The 11,734-nt window shown below is 36.2% G+C and overlaps 1 protein-coding gene across 6 annotated transcripts in view; it reads right to left on the bottom strand.

Moving 5' to 3' along the window:
* Lrp1b (LDL receptor related protein 1B) overlaps window positions 1-11,734 on the bottom strand; it is a 2,121,147-nt gene that overhangs the window by 677,207 nt on the left and 1,432,206 nt on the right. For all 6 annotated transcript variants that reach the window (XR_010064783.1, XM_063284873.1, XM_063284870.1 and 3 more), the window contains 2 exons: window positions 11,558-11,732; window positions 10,710-10,804 (listed from right to left, as the gene is read on the bottom strand). Coding sequence is in view for 5 of the 6 variants with exons in the window: in XM_063284873.1 (XP_063140943.1) it covers window positions 10,710-10,804; window positions 11,558-11,732 (270 nt within the window). In the remaining variant the exon portion in view is untranslated. The remainder of the gene's footprint in view (window positions 1-10,709; window positions 10,805-11,557; window positions 11,733-11,734) is intronic.

The following is an 11,734-nucleotide window of genomic DNA, read 5'->3' on the forward strand; positions in this document are numbered from 1 at the left end:
AAGATCTATGACTTCACAAGCTCCAGGTAGCTAAGTATCCAATAACAGGCATGTTGAGTGGGCCTTAATTCCAATTAAAAAGTAGTTGGTTACCACTAAAATATGCGTGTCACTGATGTGGTCCTAGAATTATAGGGACATGCTGGTCATTGTGGTTTATTGCATCATGGCTGAGTAGACTATTGATTAATTTCCTTGTTTAGAAGCTCGCATGTTGCCTTTTCATACCATAAACGCTAGTTCTCACTAGAGAGGGCTTTCAGGTCAGGTCAGACAAAGCTGGTTTCTGTATCCAAAGTCCATGAAGGGTAACACTGACTGACAAACCAAACTGCTTTCTTTGAGGATTACAGGATAAAATTCATAACATGACATTTTAAGCATAAAAATTACTTTCTGTGCCGAACTTAAATTTTCTGTCATGTCATTCAAGACTAAGTTATAATTCATTTCAAAGGTTTCATTCAATTCCTAGCATTTAATTCAACAATAGATCATTAGAATGTTGTTTGTATTTAAAAGGAATAAAGTTATTCAGTTCAAACAGTTGAAAGCTGATATTACTCCATCTCTTATGGCACATGGGAATAACTTGTAAGTTTGATATTTTGATATGATTATAAATTTTTATGTCCATTGTGTCTCACATTTAAATGGAGAAGCGATCATCAAAGGAATCTGTAAGTTACAATATCAACACAAGCCTATATGCCAGAAATTTCAGGGTGTCAATTTCTTACAACTTAAAGCTAGTATTTAAGGATTCAGAAATAACGAATGGCAAGTCACCACAAACAGAGGGGAGAAGTATTCTTGCATAGTCCTGCATGCTCCTAAAGCCTTCTGGTGCGCCATAATTAGCCTGCTTTTCTCAGGGATAGCAAAGCTCTAGAAATTTCTCTTTTCCCTGTCCATGCATCAAAAAAAATCCTATGATTTTTTTCTCTTGCTCTCTGCTTGAAGTCAGATGAATGAAACTCAGTAAGATGATACTCAAAGAAATGATCTTCTCTGGTCACAGCATCATGGTGAAGGCTGAATATGACTTTAGAAACATTTGGTTTTGATTCCCAACTTAAACTTTTGTTTCAAACACTAACCTCTTTCAGAAAGTCACAGTTTGTGAATGTATGAGATGATCAGCTCTCCAGGGAATAGCTGCTGTGTAATTAACGCAAAGAATTCTGTAAGTGCTTGGATAGAAGTTACTTTGGCTATTTTTATTGTAAAGTAATAGGCTGTACTGGATCAGAGGTTCCAGACTGGGTTATAACATAAAGGCATAGCTTTATGGATGGAAAAAAAGTGCAGCTAATGCTAGTAAGAAGTCAATACTTCTATAAAGCTACTGGATCTGCACTTCATATTCTGCAGTATTGAATAAAGCACGGTAGCAATATCCAGGAGATGAAAATCACCAAACAGAGGCCTTTTCTCTCATAGTCACCTTGTTCTTTTCATGAATATTGTCTGAGGAAAGTGGTAGGAAGGTAGAGAGGGCAGAAAGAGTCACCATTAAATAATGGTTGTAATTGTTTGCAATGAGAAATAAAAGTCTGAGTAAACAGTGCAGTAATAAATGCAGTTATGCTGTATTTCCTGCTATTAAATATTATGTGCATCAGCAAAAATATTTTCTATTTATTTTTTCACACATTAATACATGCATTCGCAGTACCATGGAATTCCAATTTAGAAGGTGTCTCAGGGGACTAGTTCAGAAAGCACTTTCCAAGTGATTCACAACGGCGTTGATTTTTTTAGAAGTATTTCCTTATAATGCTTAACCTTGACTTTATATTAAAGAGAAGCTTTATGTAAAACTGTAAGACTATTTTGTCAAGTTATTTGCCTCATAAATTTAAATCATGGTTAAAATGTTTTGACAAAAGATCAGATAACCTGTACCATGCCTTGAATTTATTCTAAGCACTGTAAAGCCTGTTAAGAAAGATAAAAAATTATTAAATCTAATAGGATTGGCATAAATGAGGGAGTATTGTAATAAAATCGGGTTTCCTTTTCTTTTCTTTCCTGTGCTATGAGGCTTTGTCAATAAGGCAATAGCTAGATCAATGCAGTTGATCTAAGCCTCTAGTTTCTGTGTGTGAGATGTGTCTGGTTGAATTCTTAATCGAAGCCAAATGGATACAAGTCTTAACAGTGCAGGGAGAGAAATCAATAAGCAAAATAAGCCAATAGGAAGGTTAGAGTCCAAGTCTTTCCACTTTTCTTCTTCCAATCTAAACATGCATCACTTGTTTATAATTTTCACACCATTCTTCAGGAAAATGGCCACATACTACAAATCTAGTAGCCTTATCTATTTTCTGCTCAAGCATAAACTGAACACATATTTACTGAAGATATTCTCCTGTGCCAACCATTGGGCTGAGCTCATGACACAGTGACAAAACAAGCAGACTGTTCCCAAGCCTCCTCTCCAGGTGACAGGAACAAGAATCAAAAGGCAAAATAAATAAGACTAATGATGTATTTTTGACGAGGTTTCAGCCTAGTTAGGAAGGTCAGAGAAGCCTTGTGAAAGAAGAAACCCTTGGTTTATTAGAAAAGACAAATCAGTTAAAGAAAATGGAAGACATCTGGGCAAAGAAATGTCTCTGAGGAGGCAGCCTTAAGGTTAAGTGCCTGACCAGCACAGAGAATCACAAAGGGTTTCATACTGGTTCCACTGCTATTTTAGTCTTGGATGACAAACTATGAAGAGATTGTCCTGATCTATCTTGTTTGTTGTCTAGACACTGTAGGAGTTCAAATTGTCTTTCTTTTCCTATAACCTCTTTTATAAGCACATATAAAGTGTGGAACTGTCCGATCCCCTTACTCTGTCACTTATTAAGATATAAATATTACCAAGTAGGTGCTTTGTAGCCATCCAAGGTGCTTTCTGAACAGGAGATTCTTTGTGTATAAAAATTCACTCTGCAGAAGCCTGAGATGAATGTGAAGCTGCTATCCAGACTGCTTGTCTGCCTGTCTGTCTTCTTTCCTTCCCTTCATTCTTCCTTCCTTTCTTTTTTCTCTCTTTCTCCCTTCCTTCTCTCTCTCCTTCCTTCATCTGATTTTTCCTCTTTTCCTTTCATTCTATAAATTTCAATACACATATTTTCTATGACTACTACTTACAATTTTTTGAACTGTTTCTTATTCTTGCCGTGCAAAAGAACACAGTTTATAATTTACATAACATTCAGCATTAATGTTAGCATATGGTAATAAAGGTAGCATATGGCAAATTCAATATAATAAAATAATTTATTACCTTCTACTTAGAAAGAACGCCTGGTAAATGCATTGCTGTTCATCTATCATATAAGGATAATATTTCTTCTATGTAGACTTGTGTTAAACCTCATAGAAAACCTCAGTGTTTAGACTACCATACATCAGTAGACACATTTATAAATACACAAGTATGCAAACATATGTGTATACATATGGACCAGTGTGTGAATGGATGAAATAGAGTTTGTTTCAGAGCTTGCAAGTCTATTAATTATGGACCCAGGAGTTGCTAACAAAGAATTTTTGGAGATGTGATTACCATTTTTAATCTGTTAGCCTTAAAATTAGAAGAAAATCGATCAAACTTGGGATGATCTATGAGACTACATTGAACAGAATTGTGTTATCTATGAGAAGAAATCTGGGCTTGACCTTCATGCCCAGCTCTTGCTTGGTCATTTCTATACCTTCCTTCTTTGCAGTCTACCAATGGCTGTTAGCTATTCCTTCTTTCTAATCAGGCAGGATCCGCTATAACTCCTGACACTTACTCAGTTGATCAAAGAATCTGTCTCCTCTCCTCTGTCTGTCTGTCTGTCTGTTGTGTCTCTCTGCTCTCTGTATCTATCTATGTATCTCTGTCTCTGTTTCTCTCTTTCAAACACACACACACACACACACACACACACACACACACACACACACACACTCACACATGAAAACACATAAGCTCCACATGCACAAAACATACCGGCATTACTTTTCTGCTAAAACTCTGAAAACTGTGGATCTGATAGGTGAAAAAATGACAACGTGATGTGCAAATGTCTTTAAAAATGATATATTGAGAATATTAAAATAAGGTGAAAATAGAAGTATCTATAAAGAAAAGCTTTAACTTTTTAAATGGCAACCCAAGCCAAAACCACAGCTTGATGTCTATATGAATGTGGCTTTACTGTTAGATTTCAGTACTTTAAAAGTAACATACACACACACACACACACACACACACACACACACACACACACACACACACACACAAATTGTCGAAGGAAAATAAATATGTTTGCTACAATCTAGGTCTGGCTAAATGTTATATCTTCCATAGTCTGTGTGAATCTCTGAATTTAAGTCCCAGAATTCTAAAAAACATTTATGGGGCAGGAGAAATGGCTCAGTGGTTAAGTGCAGTGACTGCTCTTCCAGAAGTCCTGAGTTCAATTCCCAGCAACCACCTGGTGGCTCACAACCATCTGTAATGTAACCTGATGCCCTCTTCTTGTGTGTCTGAAGAGAGCAACAGTATATTCATATACATAAACTAAATAAATCTTTGAATTTTATTTTATTTTATTTGGATTATGGATATTTAGTTTTTTAAAAAAATGTAGGTAATAGAATTATAGAATTACTCTCGTGAGAAACTTCCTGAAAAGAAAAAAGAACCCTTTTCAAAAGAAAGCATCAAGTGATTACAAAACACCTCTTGTAAAAATCTTATGTAGTTCACTGAGAAATTATCTTAATGGTCCACATCTTAGTGAACTAATTGAAGGCCCTTCAGTAGCCTGTTCTCTAAATTTTACTTATCATTTCAACTTTGCCCTCACTCTTCTGATGTATTACTAACACAAAGATTAATTTTATTTTCTGTGCCACTAAAAGTTAAAACAAAAAAAACAAAACAAAAACAAAAACAAAAAAACCCAGATGCTTTTAAAAGCGGGGTGGTTTTTGATCATGTTTGAAGAAGATGACATTGCCTGGCATAGAGTACCCATTCATGCTCATTATCTGGAATTGTCTACTAAGAAGGCTTTATCAAGTTTGATTTTTTTTTCTTTTGCCTCACTGCTTTTAGCCTTGAGCATGCTAAATCTGTATATTTCTGTTCTTATTAGATCATTATGCCATTTTCAAGATTTTATATTATGAAAAGGAATGATTTAACATCCCAGGGAATGTATGACAATGTCCTGGAGGATTATGATCAAGAATTATAATATGGAATTTTTGGAACGCAAAGAATAATAATATGGAATTGTTGGAATTCGAGATGTTGCCGAAGGAAAGTGTTACTCCATGCAATCCCAGACTGGGTTTCAACATCTCCATTTTATAGAAACTGAAATAATATCCGAAAAGAGTAAGAGATTTATTAAAGTCATAAGAATTGTCAACAATTGTCAAAGTACTATGATAAACTACGACAAAAGCAGTAGATTTGTTTGGCTTCCTAAACATCTAATCAAACACTACATTCCCCAAATGTAGCATCAGGAACAGTCTATGGAAATTTAAAAGTTTTTAAAATGCTTTCTAGGGTCTGTATTTCCAAAGCTTCCTTTTGCTTCCATACTTAGGTGTTGAAGGAGTCGGGCTGCTCAGTTTGCGTCCGTAGTCATGGACACAGATCTGTAATTCGGCAGCTCAGACTTGGTTCTGGGAGGCAGCTACGGATAACCTCAGACAGCGACGTACAACTTAAAATATTACAAGAATGCTGTTTTGAAATTTTATTTCAAAGCAATTGTCAAAGACAAGAGTCACTGAAAGGAAGCAGGTATCCAGTATTTGTCCCTGCAGTGAAAGTAGCATTCAGCGCACAGCATCTCAGAGAGCAAAGGCAAGGTGCAAATATATATGCCCTTCACTCACTCACCTCTCCCCAACTCCACCATCTCTCAATCAGCATCCTTTATTTCTGCCCTCCCACTTCTATCTCTCATTCACCTTCCCCCACGCTCCTTCCTTCTCCCTCCCCCATTCATCCTTCCAGACAAACGTCCTTTGTAACATGCAAGCTTTAGTGGAAGTTTTACTTCGATATTTGAATACGGGTCTGGTTGTTCAGTATTAAAGGAGCCTAAGTTTGCAATACTGAAACAGACACATAAATTAATATTTTGCTGTAATCCGTGATTCCCAAATTACAGTGTAAAGAATTGATTCCTCGTCATAGCACCCAGCAATGCGCGTTTTGAGAAGCCTCAGACAAGTCGCAGCTGAGCCTCCCCAGTCTGAAAGGAGTGCGTTGTGTGGATCTGGACCCTGTACAGCTAGTTTTCTTTGCTCTGATTTCTTCCCAGAAGGATTTGCATTTCAATCTGCCCCAAATTTCTAACACTAGCCTATATTTTTACTGTGTACAGATCTCAAAACAAATAATACAAAGAAAAGAGGTAGTAACTCGGTCGTTTACACCAGACAGATCGTTTTAGGCCACATGAAAGGCATTATTTCAAATCTGTGGGATACTGTACCTGTTTTAAATTATTATGATCAAAAATGAGCTACTTCAAGTCAGTGTATTTCTATATTCATAAAACGAAAAAGAAAACTATTCATGAAAAAGCTTCAGGTCATATGATTTTCTCAATTTAAATGTATTCTATATACAACTCAAAGTCAAACTATGATTTTCTATTTTCTATTTTATCACTTTTTTAGTTAATGTAAAAGCAAAGTTAAATCATTATGTCTTTTTTAAAACGTTCTTTGAAATTACAAGCAAATGTTATAATTTGGCCTCAAAAAGATAAAAATGTGAGGAGAAATAAAACCAATATGAAGGTTAGGAAGGACTGTACTAGTCCACTCATAGTTCCCTGTTACATCTTCTCTCCTAAAATTACTTTTTAAAAGAGATTTCAAAGGAAATCTTTCTTTTATAAGGAATAGCTCAAGAATGTCAAAACTTTCTGTTTTTTTTTAAATTGAGAGTTTAAAATGATGCCAAAATTTTCCTCATAAAAGGACTTGTTTCTCTGTCTCAGTGACTAAAATGTTAACTCCTTACCTGTAAAGTAGTTCAGAGAAAATATGAGTAATTGACATATCAGCTACTTCTAGTTAAAATCATCCAAGGAACTCAAATTTCCTTTTAAATGGACCCTTGACCTACTTTGTACTTTGTGATCAAGCCATCCGTACATGACACTTACTGTTCATGGAACAAGTTGGGGCAGATCTGATCACTACAAAGTGAAAACTTGTTTACAGTGAATTCAAATAAACAAACTCTGAAGAAAGTTTTCCTGTGTCTCCTTGATCCCTTCTGTATATATCTGTTACAAGTGACTCTGTGCAGCACTGCTGAACACAAATACTCTCGGGTGCACATTCCTTCCAAATTACCTGTCCTTTTACATATTTTTTAGGGTAAGCATCATGTTTGAGCATTTCTTTGGGCTTAATGCTCACATGAATATCTACATCCACACCTTTAGAATTCTCTCTCGTTAATTAGTTCTTGTGCTAAATAGGATCCTAGAACTACCCAAAGAGTCCTTAAGAATGGAGTAGACTTGTGTCTGGATCCTCTATTCTCTCCCTTTGGTCTATATGTTGGTTTGTTTGTTCGTACTGTGCAGTTTCATGATTATAGCTCTATGCTATAGGTCTGGATAGGGCACAGTGATATAGCAACTCTGCCCTTCCTGCTAGAATTGCTATGGCTATTTTGGGATTTTTTTTTATGCTTCCATGAAAACTCTCAGATTAACTTTTTTAGTCCTATGAAGAATGTAATGGGAATTTTGATGGGGATTATATGAAATAGGTACATGACTTCAGAAATACGTTTACTTTTCCATATTAGTCATCCATAAGTATGAGAAATTTATCTTTCTATCCTCTTTAATTTTTTCCTTGAGGGTTATAACATTGAGTTCTTTCATAGCTTGTGTTAGGTTTGCATATCACATGCTAAACAATAACTTTCTTCTGAGCTATATTTCCGGATTGGCTACTGACTGCTATATGTTTATTTTGAATCTATCAATTTTGATGAAGTTATATTACATGTTTTAAGACAGTTTTTGTTGGTGGAGTTTTTAGGCACTTTTTTTGGTTGGTTTTCAAATGTTTCTTTTTTTTAATTTTTTATTTATTTATTTTTTTATTAACTTGAGTATTTCTTATATACATTTCGAGTGTTATTCCCTTTCCCGGTTTCCGGGCAAATATCCCCCTCCCCCTCCCCTTCCTTATGGGTGTTCCCCTCCCCATCCTCCCCCCATTGCCGCCCTCCCCCCAACAATCTAGTTCACTGGGGGTTCAGTCTTAGCAGGACCCAGGGCTTCCCCTTCCACTGGTGCTCTTACTAGGATATTCATTGCTACCTATGAGGTCAGAGTCCAGGGCACTTTTTGATGTTGAAGTATATACCCCTACAGCACGCACTGGGAAACAAACAGCCTTTTCAACAAGCACTGAAACTAGACAGCCACATATAAAAGACTGACATCACATCCTTCTCTTTACCATGTACAAAGTGAACTCAAAGTGCATCAGAGTATTGAGGAAGACCTGGAATTCTGAAATAAATGTCTAGAGGAAAACCTAAGTAAAACATCAAGTGTGGGTCTGGACCATGGGCTTCTGAAAGGGAAATAATCTTGAGAATTAACAAGTCAGATTGATGAAATTAGAAAGCTTTTTCACAACCAAGGAAATAGCTGCCAGAAGGAAGACACAGCTATACATTGGAAGAAAACGTTTGCCAACTACACATCGCACAGAGGCTTACTGTATAGAATATACACATAACTTCAAAAACTAAGCATCTTAACAAAGAGCAAAACTATGTGTCAATATATGGCCTAATGAATTGAATTGAAGTGAGCAGGAGAAGAAATAGGAATTACCAACAAACAATGGAAAAAAGTGTTCAACATCCTTAACCACGGGAGAGATACACATTAAAATCACTTTAGAAGCTGGGAAGGTGGCTCAGCTAGGAAAGGACTTGACACATACTCATTAAGGCCTGGATTCAATACCCAGCACCCATGTAAAAAGCCAGGTGTGGTGGCATCCACATATAAGCACAGAGCTGAGGAAGAGACAGGAAGGCCCTAAGGGCACCTTGACCATTCAGCCTAAGATTCACAAAACCTTCAAGTCTTAATCAAAAACACAAAGTGAACAATTTCAAAAGAGTAATACCTGAGGTTGCCCTCTGGCCACTAGATTTTCAAGTACACATGAACATACACTAATCCATCTCCTCATACATGACCATGCTCATTTATATATATATATATATATATATATATATATATATATATATGTATGTATATATATATATATGAATATATATACACACATATATATGAATATATATGTACAAGTATAGAGCCAAAATAAATAATGATAATAATTAAATGAAGAAGGAAGAAGAGGGGAAGGATGGAGAGGAGGAGGAAAGAGCACTACTGCTGGGCACATACCTGAAGGATTCCAAGTCAGTGAAGCATGGAGAACCCTGCATATTTGCATGTATACTATCTTACATTACTCACACTAGCAAAGCCAGGAATTAGGTTAGCAGATAAACTGATAAAAAACGGTGCATATATACAATAGAATTTTATTTAGGCTTTTTGGCTTTATGCAGAATATAATCATGATATCACTAGGAAAACAGAATCCAAGGTCATACTATAAAGTGATACAGGCCAGTTCACAAACTTATTACATTTTTTTCCATATATGGAATCTGTATTTAAATGTCTTTATGTGTGTCTGAAATGAAAGTAGAAAAGGATCTCAAGGGACATGTCCTGGTGAGGTTTTGTCATCTTGACACAAGCTAGTGAGTGCTATTTGAGAAGAGAGAATGTCAGTTGAGAAAATGCCCCTACTAGATTAGCCTCTGGTCAAGCCTGTGGTGAATTTTATTAGTTACCAATTGATAAGGGAGGATCAGCGTGGTGCCACCCTGATCAGGTGGTCCTAGGGTTGGTGGAAGGGTAACTGGGAAGTGGGATATCATTTGAAATGTAAAAGAATGGAATGATTAATCAATAAATTTTAAAACTATGAAATAGTGATGATGATGATGATGATGAAGTAACATGAACAAGTCTTACAGAGCAAGCCAATAAGAGGCATATTTCAATGGCCTCTGCATCAGTTCCTACCTCCATGATCCTCTCTTGAGTTCCTGCTTCAAGTTCCTTTGATGATGGCCTGGTACAGGGGGTTTAAATAAAATAACTCCTTTCCTTGTTAAGTTGCTTATGGTCCTGATTTTTGTTGCAGCACTAGAAACCCTAACTAGGATAAAACGGAAAGGATATTCTAACGAAATACACATTGCACGAAGACAGAGGGGATTATCTGGGAGGACAGTGACACAGTTGGGAAGTGAGAAGAGCAAGTAGAAGCTAGCGAATATGATAATATGGACAGCCAGTGTGTGTGCATGAAAAGCATCTCACTCAGAGAACACAGATCGTCTGGAACCAATCATCTCCTGATTTAATTTACATTATTAATATGTAATCTTTTCAGGGTTTAGTTTGAATCACACAGGTGTGTCACATTAATCTTGTATATATATATATATATATTAATTGTGACACACACATATATATATACATATATATACATATACACATATACACATACATACATATACATATATATATATACATATATATATCATTACTTACCAACTGGTTCCTTTTGGTTCTGAAAGAGAATCTTGCTGTTACTGCCATCCATATTGGCCATGTTTATCGTGTTCCCATCTGTCCAGTAGAGTTTCCTTAATTCAAAATATATGGATTAATATGTTACATGCAGATTAATTTATTGAAAAGAAGCATATGTTAAAGAATAAAGTAAAAAATATTCTAAGCACAGAATTAATTCTTTCTCCAAAAGACTTAAATATGTTGCCCTACCCCCACTCCCCGTGCATTTGCCTTGGAAGAAAGCAGCCCTTTTGCTCTCACCTCTCTTTGAAAGACATTTATCTATTTTCATTTTCCTTCTACATTCCTGTCTAATGCTTAACCAAGGTTAAAGTGGGCTACTTTCATTTTGCCCTTCATCAAAACCAAATCCTCTTGGCTAAGATCGAATTACAGAATTACATGCTGTAGAAGGAAAGAAAATAGTTTCAGCCCTCCCTCCTGGGCGCCTTGGTACTATCCAAATTCTAGGACTCACCAGGGACAGAGGCAGGACAACTCAGTGGTGACCATGCAGCCAGGAAATATTAACAACCACCATTTAAAACAAAACTGATTTTTCCCCACAACTCTCTTTGTTTTAAACTCTTGTTCCCTAGGAACACCCACTAAGGAGAGCTTATAAATAGAATTTCATCTGGATAAATTTCTCTAGCCAGGACTCTGAATCTCTTTCATAATTTCCATCCTCACAGTTACATTTTGACTCTATCCTCCATGTATTCGCCATCTGAATTAAACAATCTTTATGTAAAATATAAACTAAAGTACAATACTTTGTTAAAAAAAAAAGAAAGAAAAACTTTTTAAAAGTCATACATTACCCTCTCACTGGGTGGGCTGCCAGACACTGTGGCTTATCGATGCCGTGGATAATTGAGGTTTTCAAAGAGCCGTCTAATCTTGCCACATTAATTTGGGTTTCATCAAATTCTGAGCTAATCCAGTATAAATTACGTGAAACCCAGTCCACTGCTAACCCCCTGATACTCTGAATATCT

The sequence above is a fragment of the Rattus norvegicus genome, chromosome 3 (genome assembly GCF_036323735.1).
Source record: "Rattus norvegicus strain BN/NHsdMcwi chromosome 3, GRCr8, whole genome shotgun sequence".
NCBI lineage: Eukaryota > Metazoa > Chordata > Mammalia > Rodentia > Muridae > Rattus > Rattus norvegicus.